The sequence below is a fragment of the Dipodomys merriami genome, unplaced genomic scaffold, assembly GCF_024711535.1.
Source record: "Dipodomys merriami isolate MVZ:Mamm:240054 unplaced genomic scaffold, mDipMer1.0.p SCAF_3, whole genome shotgun sequence".
Taxonomy (NCBI): Eukaryota; Metazoa; Chordata; class Mammalia; order Rodentia; family Heteromyidae; genus Dipodomys; species Dipodomys merriami.
Genome location: NW_027204492.1, coordinates 3,717,590 through 3,739,679, shown reverse-complemented (window position 1 = coordinate 3,739,679; position 22,090 = coordinate 3,717,590). Strand labels below are relative to the sequence as shown.

The 22,090-nt window shown below is 39.3% G+C and overlaps 1 protein-coding gene across 3 annotated transcripts in view; it reads left to right on the top strand.

Annotated features, from left to right (window-relative positions):
• Mtm1 (myotubularin 1) overlaps positions 1 to 22,090 on the top strand; it is a 90,926-nt gene that overhangs the window by 7,816 nt on the left and 61,020 nt on the right. For 2 of the 3 annotated variants that reach the window (XM_070039594.1, XM_070039593.1), the window contains exons 2-3: positions 17,038 to 17,110; positions 21,922 to 21,994. In XM_070039594.1, coding sequence (XP_069895695.1) covers positions 17,048 to 17,110; positions 21,922 to 21,994 — 136 coding nt within the window. In that variant the 5' untranslated portion in view covers positions 17,038 to 17,047. Of the gene's footprint in view, positions 1 to 17,037; positions 17,111 to 21,921; positions 21,995 to 22,090 lie in introns of those variants that run through there. The other variant, XM_070039595.1, reaches the window with a different exon arrangement.

Sequence of the window (22,090 nt, the reverse complement as noted above, 5' to 3'; positions counted from 1 at the left end):
ATTTTTGCCAAGCCCTTAGCCCCTGGCTTTGACATAATGTCTCATCTGAGTCCATGAATTTGGGTAGAAATGATGAATTTCCTCTCTGAGCTTCTTCCAGAGAGGTCAGTTAGAAGGTGAAGTATTTAGGAAGTAGCAGCATCAGGACTTGAAGCCTGGTGAACTGTGTTTTGGGTGCACAGCCTCTACTGCAGCTCTCCTGACTACAGAGCTCTTCTTGGTACCAGTTGTATAAGTAAGAAGGTGCTGTGAGTGCATATATGAAATATATGCTTTTTTCTTGAGGGGAATAGCAAAGAGTTCCAGTAGTATCTGTCTTCTCTGGTTCATTAGAGAGGGTGCAGACTCCCTAAAAAGGAGAATGGGAACACTACAGCTGATGGTTTTCTATTGGTTGATCATTAGGTGTACCTGAGGAATATTATTATTATTAATTATTATTATTATAATTGTCAGTCATGGGGCTTGAACTCAGGGCTTGGGCATTGTCCCTGAGCGTTTTCACGCAAGACTAGCACTCTACCACCTTGAGTCACAGTGCCACTTCTAGTTTTCTGGTGCTTAATTGGAGTTAGAGTCTCACAGACCTTCCTGCCTGGGCTGGCTTCAAACCATGATCCTCAGATCTCAACCTCCTAAGTAGGTAGGATTACAGGTGTGAGCCACCAGCACCAGGGTTATTTATTATTATTATTTGTATTTTGTGTGTGGCAGTACTGGGACTTTGAACTCAGAGCCTGGGCGCTGTCCCTGAGCTGCTTTTGCTCGAGGCTAGAGCTCTACCACTTGAGCTACATCTCCACGTGCAGTTTTGGGGTGGTTAATTAGAGATAAGGGTCTCTCAAATTAGTCTTCCCAGGTTGGCTTTGAACCTCAGTCCTCAGATCTGAGCCTCCTCTGTAGCTAGGATTACAGGTCTGAGCCCCAGCAGTGCCCAGTTCTGGGAAGATTTAAATACATATTGCCTGAACTCCACCCACAGACATTGGCTTTTATTATTCTGGGTTGAAACTGACACTGGCTTTTATGAAGTCTTCTGGGTGAGCATGGCTCTGGCTGGGTTCCAAAGTACCTGGACTTGGCAGCAGCAACGCAGATTGAGTGGATCAGCAAGCTCCTGGGCGATGCCCGAAGGCAGATCTGTTAGGGTTGCGCTTCAAGTAGCAAATGGCATCAGAATCACCTGAGGGGCTGTTTCAGCACTGCCAGTGTCCTGGCGCCAGGCCTGGAGTTTCTGATTCAGAAGGTCTGGGCTGTAGCCCAGGATCTGTATTTGAGGTGTGTGTATTTAGCAGTTCATCACGAAGTAACTATGTTTACTTTAGGTTTTATGTAGACACACTTCTAAGGCACATTTTTGGGGTCATAAATGCATGGTGAATTCATAGACAAGTACATACATATATATATATATATCAATTTGCATAAATATATGGATAAATACAGAGCATGAATCTAATGGACAGTTAGAAGGAGATGGAGAAGGGAGAAGGGAAAGCGAGTAATTGAGGATGAATACATTTGAAATACATTTTGAAAGAGGATGAAGATTGTTGAAATAGAGTATTTGTAGCTATGAAAATTGAACAAGGAAACCTGGTGAAATAGTTTGGATAAGGGGGGAAGGGGAAAAGGGAGAGTGATAGGAGGGTGAGATTGATTGGAACATACTCTAATCATGTGAAAATGTAACCATGAAACCTCTTCTGTATAACTGATATAAGCTAATAAAAATAAATGGATGTTGAAGTTTCTAAAAAAATTTTGGTTCATTGAAACAGAGTATCATTACTGAAACCTAGTCTTGCCTCAAACTTATATGGGATTACAGGTGTGTACCATACATAATACCTGGTTCCTGCATCTTGAATTTTAACTGATACTTTTATCCTTCGTGGATATATATGTATGTATACATGTATATGTACACATACAGATGTATATGTATAGATATTTATACATGTTTATATGCATGCATAAATGTATATAATTGTATGCAAACCTATGCACTCCCAAGTGCTAGAATTACAGACCTGTGCCACCTTGCCCAATATAAGGATTTTTAAAAATATAATTTAGTAGAATTACCTGAGTTTATATAGCTTGGAAGAAGCAAATTTGCTCCTGCTTTTTCTTACAGCTGGCTTTGAGTAGTGGTATTTTCTTTTTTCTCCTTCCCTTCCGCTTTCCCTTTGCCTTTGCCTTTCCGTTTCCCTTGCTCTTCCTCTTCCTCTTCTCCTTCCCCTTTTCCTTCCCCTTTCCCTTCCCTTCCTCTCCTTTTTTCTTTTTTCTTTTTTTTTTGGTGCCCATTCTGGGGCTTTAACTCAGGGCTAGGTGCTGTCCTTGTGCCTTTTTGCCCAAGGCTAGCACTTTACTACTTGAGCCAAAGCTCCACTTTTGGCTTTTTGGTAGTTTACCAGAGGTAAGAATTTTATGGACCTTTCTGCCTGGGCTGGCTTTGAACCACTATCTTCAGATCTCAGGCTCCGGAGTAGCTAGCACCTGGCTGATTGATAGTATTTTCTTCAGGAACTAATATGCCAATGAGATACAGCTTTAACATTTCAGTACTCTGTTAAGTTAGTATCATGATTATGCTGGCTTTATATAAAGTGATTTGGGTATTTCCTTTTTCTGTGCTCTGGAAGTTTTTGCAAGGTTAGCATTACCTGCTCAATGAACGTGAACAGAATTTGGTCATAGGATCAGCTGGACAGTTGTGATTATTATGTTCATTATGATTATTATGTTCATTAATATTTTAATAAGCTGAAACTTTACATAATTTGAAGTCAAATTTATAGCAAGATATATTAGAAGTCTTCTTTCCATCTCTGCCTCTAATCAGACATGTTGTTTCCTCCCCTCCCCCCAAGTAGTTTTTGCTCTTTTTCTTCTTTTGCAAACTTGAGCAAGCAATAACACACATGTATATATTTGCACACAGACCCCCCCTCTTTCTTATGCACAGAAAAGAATACATTAGACACTATTCTACCTATTGATATTTTCACTAAAACTATGTCCCAGAAATCAGTCTTCTGTTCATTTTCTCCTCTTGATTTTTCTCTACTGTACTGATGTTTCAAACATAATGTTTTCGTTATTGTTTATTCTTAGTACATTCTGATTTCCATTGTGATATATTTGTTCACTTGTGAGCTACTTAGAAGTTTTTTTTTTTAATTTTGCAAATATATTTTCTAGGGGTTTTCAAAATTGACTCCAGAGTGTGTTAGGTGAATGCTAGTAAGGTTTTTTGTTTTTTTTTTTTTTGTTTGTTTGTTCTTTTACAATTTTTTTTACACAAACTAGGGTTTGAACTCAGAGCCTTGTATATGTTAGTACTGCACTCTTGTTTGGGCTATGCCTCAGCCCTAGTGCCAGTAGTTCTTTGCAACTTGCTGAGGATAGTGTATCTGGCCATTTTGGGGTGGTTTGTTTCACTGGGCATAATACTTATTATATTTATCTTATCTAATCATCAGTTTTTAACTTCCTATTGCTGAATACTATTCCTTACTACAGATTAAAAGTTCACTAGTGGGTGATCATGTGAGTTAATTGAGTCTTGGGCTATGAATCTTTTTGCCTTGAATAGGACCAACAACTTGTTTCCAGCCAATAACATATGGAATATGTATTGGAATTCTAGAGATTGGGAATAGGGTTTTTTGCTTGTTTTGTATTTTTATTTTTTGGTAATCGAAGATGAAGTGACCCTGGGAAAGGGCCAACATTAACCAGTAGAAAACTTGTAAACGAAGATATTGTTGTTCAGAGAGGTCATGGTCTCATTGTCACGCTAATGTGAACACGTGTTAAGGAAATGAACCACAACTGTTCTCTAAGTAATGCCAGCAGCCTTGGGCTAGCAAATGCCAGTGCCCACAGCCAGAAGTCTCAAGAAAATGAGTTCTGCCAATCATCTAAAGGAACTTGGAAGCACATTTCCCCAGTTGAGCCTCCAGATGAGAATGTAGCCTAGCTACCTCCTTGATTACAGCCTTGAGAGAACCTGAGTAGGGAAACCAGCTAAGCTGCACCCATACTGCTGACCCATAAAATCTGTGAGATAATAAGTATGTGTTGTTTACACATAACATAAGGATGTTATTCAATAATATTAAACTAATATATCCATGTTCCATTTAAAATTAATCCTTTATATTATGTAAACATCAAGGCTCATTTATTGTTCTGTATGGACAGTAAATTAACCATCATCATTTGTAGAAAGCACTATCATTTCCTCATCCAATCATTTTGACACTGTTTTTTTTCTTTTGGTGCCTCTTCTGGGGCTTGAACTCAGGGCCTGGGCACTGTCCCTCAGCTTTTTGTCACTCAAGGCTAGCACTGTACCTCTTGAGCCAGAGCTCCATTTCTGGTGTTTTGCTAGTTAATTGGAGATAAGGGTCTCACGTGTTTTCCTGTCCATACTGGCTTTGAACTACAATCAATCCTCAGATCTTAGCCTCCTGATAGGATTACAAATGTGAGCCACCAGTTCCTGGCTTCATTTGAACACTTTCATCAGTAGTCCTTTGACCACTGCTAAAACCTCCAAAAGATGGGCCTAAATATAGACTGTGTTCTGTTTCATTGATCTCTAGGTCCATAATCATATTAGTACTCCACTGACTTGATGAGCTGTTTTATAGTCTGGAAATCTAGTAGTAGAAAGACTCCAACATTTTTTATTCAAAGACTGTTTTGATGATTCTTGGACCTTTGCCTTTCCATACAAACTTTAGAAAAATATTTTTGTTTTCTAAAAGAAAGTCCATTGGAATTATTATATATATATATATTACATTGACTTTATATTGATCACTATCAACATGCGTGGAATCTTCTAGACCTTTAGCACACTGTATTTCTTCATATATTTTGATCTTTGATTTGTCTCAGCAGTGTTTTGTAGTAATTTTATGTTTTTTGTAGTGTTTAAAGTATCCCTAAATATTTCTTTTTTTTCTGCTATCGCAAGTAGGATTTAATATTTCTATGTCTATGTGTTCATTGTGAATTATAGACATAAAATTAATTTTTATATTAGTCTTGTGTACTCTGTAGCCTTACTAAGTTTATTATTTTAATAGGTTTTTTCCCACTTATCCTCAGGATATTTTACATGCATAATCATGTTGTCTTTATTTCTTCTAGTATGCTATGCCTTTATTTATTTTTGTTGTTGTTTTTGATCCCAGTCCTGGGGCTTGAACTCAAGGCCAGGGTGCTGTTCCTGAGCTTTTTTGCTCAGAGCTAGTAGCACTCTACCATTTGAGCCATAGCTCCACTACTGACATTTTCATGGTTAATTGGAGATAGGAGTCTTACAAACTTTCCTACCCAGTCTGGCTTTGAATGGTAATCCTCATATCTCAGCTTCTGAGTATCTAGGATTATAGGCATGAGCTACCATGCCTGGCCATTGTGTGTGTGTGTGTGTGTGTGTGTGTGTGTGTGTGTGTGTGTGTGTGTGTGTGTGTGTGTGTGTGTGTGTGTGTGTGTGTGTGTGTGTGTGTGTGTGTGTGTTACTTGGGCTTTGAACTCAGGACTTGGGCTCTGTCCCTTAGCTTTCCTTGCTCAAGACCTCACACTCTACCACTTGAGCCACAACTCTACTTCTGGCTTTGTTTGCCGGAGTCTCACAAAGACTCTTCTGACCAGGCTGGCCATGATCCTCAGACCTCAGCCTCCTGGGTATCTAGAATTTTAGGTATGAGCCACAGGTGCCCAGATACTTTTCTTAACTTACTGAGCTTATTAGGATCTATTAAAAATTCTTATGTATGTGATAAGTGTAGCCATCCTTGCCTTATTCCTGGCCTTCAAAAGCTTTCCATGTAATATTATCTATATGTAGATTTGTGTAGGTGCTATTCCTACTTTTCTGAAAGATTCAAAATCGTTATTGGATGCTGAGTTGAGTTTGTAGAACCCATGTTTCAGATGTCATGTTCTATTGGCACTGTTTTTAGTTCCTCTTCATCTCCTTGCCTTTATCATTTCTACTTTTTAAAATATGATAATTTCATCTGCCTCTTCAAGTCCTTCACAGCTAATATTCCAGATTTTAGAACTGTGTGAGTTCAGTCCCTTCACTTTATTCTGTAACAACTTCCTGCTTCTGAGTTTCCCTGCTTCTGAGATTTCAATGAAGCCAGTCTTTGGGGATTCCCTTTGGATACCCACTGGCTGTGGGGCCAGCTACTGCTTCTACTGCTGTTCTCTGCTCATCTCCAAAGTCAACCTGCTCTTGTAAACTCGGACTAACTAAGGTCTATCAAAGCCAGCATTTCCAAGAATTAAGAGACCCCAAGGCACCTGCATAGGAGAGTCACAAAACACCAAATCACAATGATTCCACCCATTTTTGCAACTCCTTTTGAACTGACTTCAGAGTCCATGGTGCCTTAAAAAATCAGTCAATCAATCTATCTATCTATCTATCTATCTATCTATCTATCTATCTATCTATCTATCTATCTATCTCCATGGTGTCAGTCATTGAGTGAGGATTCGGCATTTGGTCCAAGGCCCAAATGTCCACCAGGCTCATGTATTAAGTAGACTCGGCACTGGTGCTGTGGGGAGCATTGATTTTGGTTTTACACTTGAGATGGGTTAAAATGGTGCCTATAACCATTCAAGGTAATTGCAGAGAAAGAATCCAAAGAACACATTGAACAGAGATAGCATTGCTGGGATGAGAGTACACCATGGAAAGGGGCTACTTAGAAAACTAACTCATTTAGTTACATGTGCTCTGATAGGATTTTAAACAAATGCCTCATTATATCATGGCTGTACCTCCAGTGGTAATTTCTTGTTTTTCTACACTTGTAATAAAAATCCCTTCTTTATTGTACAGTTTTAATGAAGCCTTTTGTGACAGAAAGTAATCTTGCATGGACAGATAAGGCTGGTTGCTCTGTGCCTGCTTTACAGGCACATATTTGGGAGGGAAAGTCTCTGTTTGCTTACTCTTCTTTAAAATGAAGGTTCTTTGTGACTATCAAACTTTATTTCCCTGCCTTGGTCCCTGATTTTCTTAAAATTACTGGTTCAAGCAGGAGATATATTCTTTACTTTTTTTTGTTTTTGTTGGTCATGGGGCCTGGGCACTGTCCCTCAGCTCTTCAGCTCAAGGCTAGCACCCTACCACTTGAGCCATAGCACTACTTCCAGCTTTTTCTGCTTATGTGGTGCTGAGAAATCGAACCCAGGGCCTCATGCATGCAAGGCAAGCGCTCCACCACTGAGCCACCTTCCCAGCCCATGTCTTTAATTTCTCTGACCACCTATTCAAAAATTAGAAAGCTATCTGGTGGTGGGTGAGAGACCTTCTACTGTATCATCTATATTATCATCTTGATTCCAATTTAATTTTTATGACTGTTCATTATTTTTATTGCCTTATACAGCATCTCCCTTTTGAGGGCAATGCTGGGGTTTAGACTCTGGGTTTCCACCTACTAGGCTGCTACTCTACTGCTTTTACCATGCCTTCAGCTCCTAACTTTTCTTACTTTGTGCTGGTGCTGGGGCTTGAACTCCGGGTCTCCCACTTGCTAAGCAAGCACTCTACCAGTTGAGCCCACACTTCTAGCTTTACATACAAATCTAAAATGCATTTATTAGCATTAATTTCTCAATGAGGAAAACAATTCAATAAAATACCGTGCTTCATGTTTGGTTGGTTGCCAGTACAGGGGCTTGAACCTCAAGAGCTTAGCTTTCTCGCACACTGCTGGTACTCTACCTCTTGAGCCATGCCTCCAGTTCCAAAAGATAGGTTTCTTTTTGTTATGGAGCAGATCAGTTGGGTTCATGAGTTGGAATTGGCAGGTAGAGAGGAACTTGTTCTTGTTCTTATTTTAAAACTTTGTTTACCAGCAGGTATTTGTTACAAAATCTACAGAGAATTTAATGATCTGCTTTACCATATGCAATGTAGCTTGGTGGTCTGTGCACTAAAATAATAATCTAGTGGTTAAAATTATTTCCCATACTAATTTGAGCTCTGGAGTTACCCTATTTGATGGCCACAGCTCATGCCACTAAAGCCAATCAACTGTCGTGAAGATATATCATTTGTCGTGAGAGGAATATGAAGTAGCATGAATGGATCTGCCCAAATCCATCACAAACCACTGGGGAAAATGTCACTAAATTCATCTTCCACTGGGTCTGAATTACATGCATGTTAGCCAAGGGTCTTTGAAGCATTAAACAAACTAAACGTAGTTGCATCTTTGAAATGAATTATCAATCTCCAGATGATACAGAAGAGTGAATTTCTAAATGAAATACTATTTAACATTTTATAATTTCTAAAGAACCCTCATTAAATCAAATGCATTTAGCCCTGAGACTTGGAGTGGCCAAAACAAATTGAGAACCTGTAATGCATTTGCATTAATGTGGTTATTGAACAGTAAGCAACTTAGGTGAGAGATTGGGCTAGGAATGTCTCAGGTATACTATGAAGGTCTTCTGCTTGATGGCTACGCAGAGCCTGTGCAGACTAGGCTGACCATGTTAGAAAATGTGTCTATACAATGATGAAGCAGGCATTGGATCATTAGCACCATGGTTTGAGGAATGACTTGTTTGTGGAAACATGTACTGTTGGATGAGAGGACCTGGTATATGAGCTCCTCTGTTTCGCCTTTGTTTTGCTGTCATTTCTTGTTTTTCCAATGACTTTGTGAGATTGGTCAGCATCATACCCATTTTATCTGTGTGTGTGTGTGTGTGTGTGTGTGTGTGTGTGTGTGTGTGTGTGTGTGTGTGTGTGTGTGTGTGTGTGTATGTGTGTGTGTGTGTGTGTGTGTGTGTGTGTGTGTGTGTGTGTGCATGCATATGTGCCAGTCCTGGAATTTGAACCTCAAGGCCTGGGCACTGTCCTTAAGCCTTTCTGCTCAAGGCTGGCACCCTGCCATTCAGACCATAGCTCTACTTCTGGCTTTTTGCTGATTAATTAGAGTTAAGAGTCTCTCAGATTTGTTTGCCTATGTTAGCTTTGAATCACAATCCTCAGATTTCAGCCTCCTGAGTAGCTAGGATTACAGATGTGAGCTACCAGTTCTTGGCTAGTATCATGCCTATTTTGCAGACAGGTGACTTCAGTTTGTTCAAGGTTGCACATGACCATTACTATTAAGGGACAGGATTGGGATTGGCAGCCCCAAGTTTTCTGAACATAAAATTCCTTGTTTCAACTACATCATACCATTGCAGCTAGGCATAATGGCCTTTTGACAGGCTATAAATGCAATTTAAAAGGACATATTGTTATTTGGCTAAGAAAAGTTCATTTGGAAATTATTACTATTTTTTAGTTTGTTATTTTGGGGCTTGAACTCAGGGCATGGGCACTGTCCCTGAGCTTTTTTGCTCAAGGCAAGTGCCTTTGAGACAGTGCCACTTCCATTTTTTGAGTAGTTAGTTGGAAATAAGAGTCTCACAGGGACTTTGCTGCCTGGTGACTTTGAACCACTACCCTCAGATCTCAGCCTCCTGAATAGCTAGGACTACAGGAGTGAGCCACCAGAGCCCAGCTTAGAAATTGTTTTTAAAAGTGTAAAGGGTCAGGCACCTGTGGTTCATGCCTGTAATCCTAGATACTCAGGAGGTTGACATCTGAGGATCAGGATTCAAAGCCATCCTGGGCAGAAATGTCTGAGAGACACCTTTCTCTAATTAACCAGCAAAAAGCCAGAAGTGGAGGTCTGGCTCAAATGGTAGAGTACTAGTCTTGCGTGAATAAGCTAGCACCCAATCCCTGAGTTCCAGGACACACACACACACACACACACACACACACACACACACACACACACACACACACACACACACACACACACACACACACACACACACACACACACACACACACACACACACACACACACACACACACACACACACACACACACACACGAGTGACAGGCTGATTATATAAATCAAATTTGGTTGGAGTACAGCCCTGGATTCATTTCTGCACCCTGCTTTAGTGATGTGTGACCCTGAGAGCCTACAGTATTTATCACATCGCTCTGTGCAGGAATACTTTGCCAATGCTATGTTCAGAGGAAAAATGAGATATATTCCTGTTTTGCAAGTCATATTTTCATGTGAGTGGAGCACCCCTCCCTCCCCAAGTAAGAAAATGGAAACACTAAATTGATAGTGTTCATAGTCTCAAAATGGCTGCGATGTTGAACATTTCTTTTTTGTTCAGTCAAAATAAATTGAATCTCGTAAGTCCTGCTATTTACTGGCACTGCAGGTCCTGAAGAGACCTTTCTCAGAGAGATCCTTATTAGGGTGATACTCCCCCTAGAGGCTAAAGTGGGAATGGTGGCTGGCTTGTATTAAAACCGCTGTCCTTTTATTTCTCTTTTATAATGGGATTGTGGCAGTATATTAATTTTTAATTGTGTTTAGGTTTATCATATCTATGATATTCATTTCAAGCTATCAAAAGATGCTGTCCTGAAGTTTGTTTTGTAACTCAGGAAACATTTAGTGTAATAGTATTGAGTGCTGTGGTCCTACATTCTTGGGATTTTTTTTGTTTTTCCTCAAAAGAATCCCAAGTCAGGAGACCAACCTTGCAAAGAGCATAGTTCTGAATTTAGAGAATACTAGGTCCTAACCTCTTGTTTGCTGGCAAGTTAGAAATCAGTATTTAATATTGGGCAGGTATCCTCAGCCGTCTGGATCCTCCAAAGGAAGAACGTGTTATTCAGATGCCAAGGCAAAGTCATACACTACTGTCAGGAGGATGGAAAGAGAAAACCTGCGTGCCTCTTGCAGCAAGGGCTAGTGACCTCTTGTTAGGTGACTGAGAACTAGAGCTCTGTGTTTAGACATTGCTAAAAAGGCCTTATGAGGTAGAGGTCAAAATTACTGTCTAATTCTAATGCTTTCAGATATTCAAAGGAAGGGTAAATGTGGTCCCCGTTTGTTTATGGCTGTTCCAAGAGTTTTGCATAATCGTTTTTTCATATCCAATAGAAAGGTAAAGACACTTTCTTTCTTCCTTTATTTCCACTCTCTCCTTTTCTCTCATTTCTTCCCTCTTTCCTTCCCTCCTTCCCTTCTTTTCTTCTTCCCCTTACCTCCATCTCCCACCTCTTTCTTGCTGGTCCTGGGGCTTGAACTCAAGGCCTGGGTTCTCTCCCTTAGCTTTTTGGCTTAAGGCTAGTGCTCTTCTACTTGATCTACAGCTCCACTTCCAGTTTTGGGGTGGTTAATTGGAGATAAGAGTCTCATTAACTTTCCTGCCTAGACTTGCTTTGAACTGTCATGATCCTTAGATCTCAGCCTCCTGTGTAGCTAGGATTACAGATGTGAGTCACGGATGACTGATGAGAACAGCTTCTTAGTTTGGCAGAAGGATGAAGGCTAAGAGGAAGATTTTGTACCTTAAAATCTTTCTGTGGGAATAGTCTGAGGTGGAGGATAATCTTTTTCTAGGTGTTCGGTGTACATTGTTTCAAAGTGATAGAAGTTAAAGCTGAGTCTGCTGTCCAGAGCTGTTATGCGTGGAACATTTTGATTAGCCGAAGTGTTGGTTGTTTCTTTTTAATTTAAGCCTGAATGAATTCCTGACTCAAATGAAATATTAAGCAAATGGTTTTCAAGTTCCTTTTCTAGGCCTTTATTCCCAGTTCATTCAACAAATACCTATTAGGTGCCAGGCACTATTGTAGATATTGTAAATGTAGCAGTAAGGAAAATTAGAATTGTAATACATGTGACTTGTATCCTTGTATTCTAATGAGGGCTCTCATTAGTATCTCAGTGAGGGAGATAAATAGGAACAACAATTATTATCTGAAAGGTGCTAAGTGTTAGAAGAAGGGACAAACAGGTCAGGATGGAAAGGCAGGCCTGTTGAGGTTGTCAACAATTATAGACAACGAAGCCATGTTGTGACTTACAGTCTACCATATGCAATACTTAGGAACTATATGTTTAGTATGTACTTTTATTTGAAGGGAAGAAGCCCAAAGATTGATTAGCTTGGCGAGTTGAGTTCTCTTAACATGTATGTGTCCTTATCTGTCCTCTTTGGTAAATTTGGGACTATTGTAAGATACCTGACTTGGTTTCTTTTCTTTTCCTCTTTTATTTATTTTTAATTGTTATTGTAGAGTTGGTATACAGAGGGGTGATAGTTACATGAATCAGGTAATGAGTAATGAGTACAATTCTTCTTGAACCATGTCTCCCCTTCCATTCCTCTCTCCCAGTTTTTCCCTCCCGTCCTCACCCACAAGATATTTAGTTCATTTTCTACATAGTGTCTAGTAAGTATTACTGTTGTATTTGTTCACCCTTGTTCCACCTTTTATGTGCCCTTCCATACCCTCTCAGATACAAGCAAACTAATAAATGAGAAAAGAAAAAGAAAACAAAAACAGCAATAGCAACTAAAAATGTCTCTTGTCTCCTTTTCTTGGAGCTCATTTCATAGAATATTATTTTATATGATCATCTGCACATAGCTCTGACGGTTTCTTTCAGACAGCTTGGAAAGGTAAAAAAAAAAAAAAAAAAAAAAAAAGCTAGGGCTATTGACTGGTGACTCACACCTGAAATTCTCGCTACTTAAGAGCCTGAGAAATGGGAAGATTGTGGCATGAGGCCAGATGGGGCAAAATAAGTTCAGGTGATCCCTTCTCAACCCATAGCTAGGTGGAGTGGCATGTACCTATCATGCAAGCTACAGCTAAGATAGGGAGGAGGGAGGTTTCGTTCCAGCCCAGGCAAACAAAGCCTAACATGTATGGATTGTAGTCAAAGCATATATTTTGGCTCAAAAATAACCAGTGAAAATAACAATAGCAAGGAAGAAAAAACCACTTGTGTCCCTATCTTGAGGTTCATTCGGCTTAATATCATCTTATCTGAGTTTTTCTGCTTGTCCCAGACATATACTAGTTATTGCAAATAAGGGAAGCCATGGGGCCTATGTTTCTTTGGGCTTGGCTTACTTCACTTAATATAATTTTTTCCAAGTCTTTCCATTTCCTAACAAATGGGGCAATGTCATTCTTTCTGATGGAGACATAGAATTCCATTGTGTACATATACCAAATTTTCTTGATCCATTCATCTACTGAGGGGTATCTGGGTTGGTTCCATATCTTAGCTATGGTAAATAATGCTGCAAGAAACATAGTTGTGCTGATATTTATAAGGTACCATGTGATTTTTTTTTGTTGCTTTGTATGTCCATCCTCCATGGTGTAACCCATGTTTTCACTGTATTTGATGTTGGTATAATTTGGGGAGGGGAAGGGAAAAAACAAAATGTTTAAATAGGGATACAGATTGATCCATTGCAACAATGAGATGTACAAAACACTATGTCGAAAACCAAACTTTACAAATTAGGTGGGGGTGAGAGTGGGGGAGGGGGGTGGGGATGTAGTTGAGGAGGTGGGAGGGACAGGATGGTAGGGGAAACACAAAGGAGGAGGCAACAATGCTTTATAAGAAATGTACTCATTACCTTGCTCATGTAACTGTAACCCCTCTGTACAGTATTTTCACAATAAAAAACTTATTTTAAAAAAAACAGTGAAAAACAAGGTCGGAGATGTGACTCAGTAGTAGCATGCCTGCTTAGCAAGCATGGGACTTGGAGTTGAAACTCGAGGAACACCACCACTACCACCAATAGAAAACCTCACAAACATATGGAAAGGACACACCCGTGTTAGGAGACATAGGGCCCAGGGTCTTGTCATCTCTGTAACAGGAGAAAATTAGGTTTGTCATTACAAAGGTATTTTTTGGGGGGGGTGGTAAAAAATGATAGACATCTATGTTTGTTTAGAGTTCCTAATTAGCATATATATAGGAAATTAAGTTTCAATTTCTGCTTTAAAACCAAAGTAGCAAAACAATCAATAGTTTTTAAATAAAAAGAATTAGAGCTTGATTGGTAAGGTTTGGGATGAAATGCTTTGTAAACTAAAAGGGCATTTGTCCAAATAAACTTCTTTTTATGCTCAGGCCAGCGTAGATTGTGATCCTCCTATTCATAAATAGATCTTGCTATAACTAGAATTGCAAGCATGTACTACCACACCCAGCCCTTTTCTGTTGAGATGGGATATCCTGAAGTTGTTTTGCCTGTGTTGGCCTGGAACCACAATCCTCCTAATTTCCACCTCTCAGTAGCTGGGAATCCAGGCCGCTGTCATCTCCTCTCTTTCTTTCTTTCTTTTGGTTTGAGACTCAGTACCTGACGCTTTTGCTCATTGGCTGGCACTCTACCAGCTGAGCCACATCTCCAATCCCAAAGGGTTGATTCTTTTCTGTCTTTTTTCATTTTCTCCTCTCTCTCCCTCCCTCCCTCTCTGTCTGTCTGTCTCCCTCCCCTAGCTACTTAGGAAGCTGAGATCTGAGGATTGAAGTTCAAAGCCAACTTGAGCAGGAAGAACTGTGAGACTCTTATTTCTCCAGTTAATCAGCAAAAAGCCCGAAGTGGACATGTGACTCAAGTGGTAGAGTGCTAGCTGTGAGCTGATAAGTTAGGTGACAGCATGAGGGATGCCTGAGAGTTCAGGCATCAGTATGCTCTTCCCCCCGCCTCTCTCACACACACACATATACAAGACTGCCATATGTGCCAGGATACAACCATGAACCAAATGGTCATAAGCCTTCCCTTTGTGGAGCTGACCTCTTATGGGGGCAGTTGACAATTCCAATCTTGTAAGTTTGCCCTCATTGCTTCGTCCTGGTGGTTGCCCTTATTTGAATGCTGTCACCTGTCTCAGGCCTTTTTGTTGTTGTTGTTGTTTGTACTAGTACTGGGACGTGAAATCAGATCCTGAGCACTGACCCTCACCCTTTTGGCTCAAGGTTGGCACTCTACCACTTGAGGCACAACTCCACTTCCAGCTTTTTGGTAGTTAATTAAAGAAAAGAGTCTCATGGTCTTTCCTGCCTTGAACCACGATTCTCACATCTCTGCCTCCTGAGTAGCTAAGATTACAGGTGTGAGCCACTGGTACCTGGCCCTCAGGTTTTTCTTAATAACAGTGACCAGCACTGTGAAGCTATCAAATTATTAGGTTTTATTCCAAAATATGTTGATATTCTTCAAGATGTGTTTTTAAGAGAATAATTGTGTGTGTGTATGTGTGTGTGTGTGCATACGTGTGCATGCATGCATACTTGTGTTGGTACTGGGGCTTTCAACTCAGGATCTCATGCTCTTGGTCGGCTTCTTTTCTCAAGGCTGGCACTCTACCATGTGAGCCACACCTCCATTTCCAAGAGTAACTGTTCTTTTAATGCAGCCTGCCAGAAGGATTCTGTGACTATCAGAGAAACTTTGTCGAATTAGATATAATTTGCCTCCTACTGACTTCATAGCTATCATTAATTTTGATTTAAAAATAACCTGAGATTACATAATTTCCTATTGTTGCTATAATTTTCACAAGTCTAAATGAAGATCTGCATTAAAACTGCTTTGTGTGTGTTCTGAATCTGTTTTCATTTATGTCTGAATTGTGAGGAATATGCATAATTTAAATGAAATAGATATTTTCCCAAGGAAATACTTACCAAATCAGAGCTTGTTAATTTGATTTCAGTCAATCCATGCCACATTGAATTGCCTTAATTTGGAGAAAGCAAAAATCTTGAAGGGGAAAATAGTACACGGGTTAAATTGTCCACGGTTCTGTCATTCTGCTTGACTGCCTGTAAATTATCTTTTAAGATCGAAAACAAGGAAAATTTGGGAACTATTGCACATTGATAAACATTGAAGGTTTTTTAGATGACAACTTGAGTGTTACCAATAAAATTCCAGAATATTGTGTTTTCTGACTTTCCTTCTATGTGTTTACTGAACCATTTGCCTTTTGTTTTTCTGTTTGTATTTTTGAGACAGGTTCTGTGTTTGAACACGAGATCCTCCTACTATGTTTCTAGTGCTAGAATTACAGATTTAGACCACAACACATGACTGTGTGTGTGTGTGTGTGTGTGTGTGTGTGTGTGTGTGTGTGTGTGTGTGTGTGTGTGTGTGTGTGTGTGTGTGTGTGTGTGTGTGTGTGTGTGTGTGTGTGTGTGTGTGTGTGTGTGTGTGTGTGTGTGTGTGTGTGTGTGTGTGTACCAGTACTGAGGCTTGAACTCTGGGCTGTAGCTTTTTTTTGTTTAAGTCCAGTGCTCTTCCACGTGAACCATAGCTACATTACTGGCTTTTTGCTGATTAATTAGACATAGGATTTGTCTGCCTGGGCTGACTTTGAACCATGATCTTCCGCTCTCAGCCTTCTAAATAACTCAGATTACAGTCATGAGTCACCAGCACATGACACTCATGACTCTTACTAGTCATTTATTATCAGCCTCTATATCTGACCTTATATCTTCTTGACTGTTATGTAAAACTCCTGGAATGTATAGCTAAGTTAGACACATCTCTGGTTTCTACTAGCCCTTAAGGTAAGAATGTGATAAAGGCAACATCTGAATGCTGTTTTCCTGAACTATTTTCCCAACTCCTCAGCATTTATTCATGAGAATTGACATTTTTCCACAGTGAACGTTATACTCATTTGCCATAACGTGAAAATAATCTAAATGCCCATCAATAAGTGAATAAACAAAATGTGTTGTATTCCTTATAATAGAATTCTTTGCAGAAATAAGAAGAAATTGGTGACACATGCAAAAGCCTGTATGCATCTCAAAATCACTATCCTAACAAAAATAAACACTAAAGCAAATATGGCATATGACTTCATTTATATGAAACATAAGCTAGCATATGGTGATAGAAATCAGGTCAGTGGTTACTTTCCTATTGGAATTCTTTCTCATAGTACCTTGTTCTGCTTGGTTCTTCATATTTCTCCTCCCATAGGCAGGGCCTATGAAGTTAGATTGGTCATTGCCAGATAAAATTGAAAAATCTTTGGTATCATATATGGAAGTTGTAATATATATCTAGTTAATGTAGTATTTTGTCTTCCTTGGTAGAGTTTCCAGTATGGCTGCTGCATCAACTTCCAAGTATAATTCACACTCCTTGGAGAATGAATCTATTAAGAGAGTAAGTTGAGTTTTCAGATTTATCTCTCCCTCTCTGTCTGTCTTCCTATCTTTCTCCTTTCACCCTTTCTTCATTCCCTGCTTCATTTCTGTCTCTTTATATTTGAATATTAAGCAGTCACTGTATTTTTTTAATTATTATGATTTTCATAATTTACTGACTTATTTTAACTACATAAATATATTAGATACAACCTTGTAGGTGTTCGGTGTATTTGGTCTCTGTAAATCCTTTTTTTTTCTTTATTGAGATTAAGTGATTAACATCAGTTTTACAAAGTTCACAGTCTTGTGGGATAGTGATACTTAGTTTAAAGTCACAACTACATTTTAACCTTCACAAGGCACATTGTCATTATCATGGTCTATAAAGCTTATGGTCTCTACAAACTTTGACACCACAGCTATTTTTTCCACTTCTGGTGATATTTACATTTATTTCCTTTTGCTTAGTGTAAGCTGTTCCCTCTGTCTCTCCCATTCCCTTCCTCCCATCGCTGCCCTTGAGTTGCTTATGTAGCTTCATGTTGCAGAACCTGGGTGTCAAAAATTGCCACCAGATCTTACATTCCAAGTATCAGTCCTCTGCCCTGCAAAGCTTTCTTTTTTTTATTTTTTTTAATTTAATTTTATTTTATTTGTGAACATACTGTACAGAGGAGTTACAATTACATGGGCAGGATAATGCGTACATTTCTTACCAAGCATTGCAGCCTCCTCCTTTGTTTACCCTTCACATAAAGGGCACATTGGAAGGCCAGGGCTCCCTGAGCAGTCTGCTGTACCTGCCTAAATATTAGGTTTTTGTTGTTTGTTTGTTTTCTCATGCTTAGGCTTGAACTCAGGGCCAAGATGCTGTTTCTGAGCTGCTTCTGCTCAAAGCTAGTGCTCTATTACTTGAGCCACAGCGCCACTTCTGGCCTGTTCTGAGTAGTTTATTGGAGATGGAGTCTCAGGGACTTAGCTGCCCAGGCTGGCTTTGAATCACAATCCTCAGATCTCAGACTCCTGAGTAGCTGGGATTGCCAGTATGAGCCACCAGCACCCAGAGGCATTGTTTTCTAATTATGATGACAAAAGAGTTACATGTCCACAACAAATACAACTTTAACAGAAAATGATTCCCCAGTAGCCCCAGGAAAAGTGTGCAATTCGAGGGAGATTTTGTAACATATATTGAAAGGAAGAGATAAATTTAAAGTAAATTTTTATTCATGGACCCGTAAGGCTTTAACATTCTTCACTGGAAAGGTTAATTTATGTTCCTACCCAGAAGCATGTGTAGATACTCAAGCAACCAGAGAGGATGCCTTTTCATTTTATTCCTTGATTGCTGACAGGGCTGACCTTTTATTATTAAAGCGTTTTATTGTCCATTCCTGTTTCTTTTGTGAAGTGACTATGTCTTTTGCCTGTTTGCCTTTTGGCTGTTTGGAGAAGATTCTTATTGATTAATAAGTGTTGTTTATATCATGATAATTAACTCTTGCTTACATATCTTATTAACTTCCAGTGGTTAATAGGGGGGTATTTCATTTTCACACGTTTTACAATGTATTTCAATAAATGTTATCATATCTATCGTTCTCTCCAATTTCTCCCCAAAATGTCCACAGGTTTCATTGTAAAATTTTTACATTGCATAACCCCTCTGTGTGGTATTTTCACAATTAAAAGAAATTTTTTTACGTTGCAAAGAATCCATTTAACCTCCTTTGTCCTCATTGTTAACCTCATCTCTTCCTGTTAATACCCACCCCTCAACAATCTGTCTGATTTTCCCAACCTACCTACCATTGATCAACAGCATCCATTTTCTCTGTTCTATTTTCATATATATGCAATGTATTACAAAATTATTCACCCTCTGCCTATCACTTTTCTTCCCTTCCCCCTTTCTTCCTTTAATTCTATAATGTAATAATTCTTCTTTCTACTTTATTGTCAGACTTTTGAAATTTATTTATAAAGGTTTAGTTTTAATATATAGAAGTTTAGAGATATTTTCTGTTCTGTTTTGTTAGAGACAGTGTCTTGCTATACTGTAGTCTGAGCTGGTCTGGAACTTGTGATCCTATTGCATCAGTGCTCAAAGTACTGGGAGTATAGGCATATTACCACCATGCTTAACTTTCACATTTTTTAAAATGTAATCACAACTGTCAATGTTTTCCTTATGTTTTCTGTTTAGGGTATCTACAAGGACCTTCCTCATTCCAAGATTATAGAAGTATTTTTTATCTTTTTTAAAAAGGTATTTGTGATACAACAGTCAGTTGTAAACCTAAGAGTAGCTTCAAGCCTGCAAACAATTTTTTTTGTCAGTCATGGATTTTGAACTCTGGGCCTGGGCACTGTCCCTGAGCTCTTCAGCTCAAGGCAAGTGCTGCACCACTTAAACCACAACACCACTTCCAGTTTTTTGGTGGTTAATTAAAGATAAGAGTCTCACAGACTTTCTTGCCTGGGCTGGTTTTGAACTGTGATCTTCAGATCTCAGCCTCCAGGATTACAGGCATAAGCCACTGGCGACCAGTTTGCAAACAATTGTAAGTCACTATGTAATGCTACTCTGCTATCAAGCCATGTTGCCCTGTGCTACTCAGACATTGACATTCTTATTTGGGGTTAACATGTGTTTTTTTTTCCTCCTGACTGAACCACATATAACATAATTAGAGGCAGTATTAAGGGATTATCATTTCTTTCCAGTCTTAACATTTATATAAGGTGTGTGGTTTTGCTTCTCCTGGAGGTAGGTGTTTCTGCCTGGGAACAATTTGTTTTGGCCCCTTAGTTAAACTTGCAAAAAAATTACTGAGAATTGTGCACCTGTAATCCCAGCATTAGAAGAATGAGGCAAGAAGATTATGAGTTTGAAGCCAGCCTGGGCTATATATAAGGCTGAGTCTCAAAGGAATATTCAAAATTAACTAGGAATTTTATGATTGGATCTGAATAAAAAAGATAAAGAGATTAAAAATCCAACATTCTTTGTTGATATCCCTTTTTGATAGCTTATATCTCACCTAAATATACAATTAGCATATCTCTTATTGTAAAATAAATCTTTCCATGTGCACAACACTTAGTAATTCACAAGCGCATGTTGGTGCATTTTATTTCAGGTAATATTTTTTTTTCCAGCAGAATTTACTCATGAAATGATTGCCATGAGATTTTAGAAAGCAACTCCGAAATGGAATGAAACTTAGTGGCAAAAAAAAAAAATCTTTTGCCCAAACAGGTGTCCATGATGTGGCTTATATGCCATAAGTGAGGCACATAGCCCATCATTGATGTCACCCGGCGGCTTGAATAACTTGAAAGATGTCTTTGCTGGGCAACCAAGTAACCATAGCAACTGAAGTCTCAGAACTCACCTGTGAGGGATTTGTTTGTTTCTTTCTTTGAAATGGTCTCACGGTGTAGCTCAGGCTAACCTGGAGCTCATGATCCTCTTGTTTTAGCCTTTGTGTGCTGGAGTTACAGGCATGCACCACCGCATGTGTTTTAGTGGCTAATATTTTGCCTACCTGGCAGAACTGAAGTGAATGGGTAAGACGTATGCCTTGGAATACCTGTAAAGTCACTGGAAAATTTGTTACAAATGGCTCCTAAGACCCTGAGCAGCTTGAAGGTTCTCCAAGGGACCACCCTTTCTCTTATCTAGAATAAGGCTCTTGGGAAAGACAAGGAGGGATCGTAGTAAAATAAGACCGCTAATATGTTATAACACTTATTTTCTGACATTATAATAAGATTCTTTACTGTTCTGGTTAAGGTCCATGAACTGAAGTTACCCATTTTTTATTGTGCTGGTACTAGAACTTAAGGCCTGGGGACTATTCCTTAGCTTTATTATCCTGGCTAATGCTTTACCACTTGAGCCACATGTGCACTTACAGCTTTTTGCTGGTTAATTGTAGATAAGAGTTTCTCAGATTTGTCTGCCTAGGCTGACCTTGAACCGCACTCCTCAGATCTTAGACTTCTGAATAGCTAAATTTACAGCTGTGAGCAACCAACAGCACATGGTAAAATTTTCATTCATCTTCTTCAAAAAATATGACTGAATATTGAGTATGAAAAAAGAAAATTGCCACACTATAGGTGTATCTATAGAGTGTGTGCCCTATTTGTATTTTATCATTTTCCTGAAAGATGTTAACTTCAAAATGCTTAGAAGCATTGTTTAAAAATGAATATTATTAAAAAGAATGCTAACATTATTTGAATGTAGACTAAGAATGAACACACCTAACAGATAGATGTTGCTACCAGATCAGGATTTTGGTGGGGCAGGAAGGTGGGGAGGATTAGTGGCTTTGTTGTTGTTTGTGCTAAGAATGCAACCTGGGACCACACACATGGCAGGCACCCACACAACTACTGTTGGAGCGTCATCCACAGCCCCATTTTTTTGTTGTTTGTATTTGCTGATTTTCTTGACTGCTACATCTCTCTTTAATATTTTCATCTAAAGGTATATTTCTAAGCCAAGTGCCAGTGGTTCATGCCTGTAATCCTAGCTACTCAGGAGACTGAGATCTGCGGATCAAAGTTTGAAGTCAGCCCTGGCAGGAAAGTCTGTGAGACTCTAATTTCCAATTAACTGGCCAAAAACCGGAAGTGGCACTGTGGCTCAAAGTGGTAGAGTACTAGCCTTGAGCAAAAGAGCTCAGGGATAGTGCCCAGGCCCTGAGTTCAAGCCCCATTACTGACAAAAAATTGTCTATTTCTATTTAGAGCATTCCAGGCTGCTTTACGACCCTGTAAGAATGTTGTGTGATGCTTCTGCTTTGTTTGCAGATGTCTCGTGAGGGAGGTAATCAGGATCTCAGTGAGACTGTTCCTCGACTCCCTGGAGAAATGCTGATTACTGGTAAGGACTCTCTGATTCTTGGATTGCAAAAGTGGAGGAGTGTAGCACAATCACAGGGCTTCAGTTCCCCTTACTCTGTTCCAGTCACAGAGACAA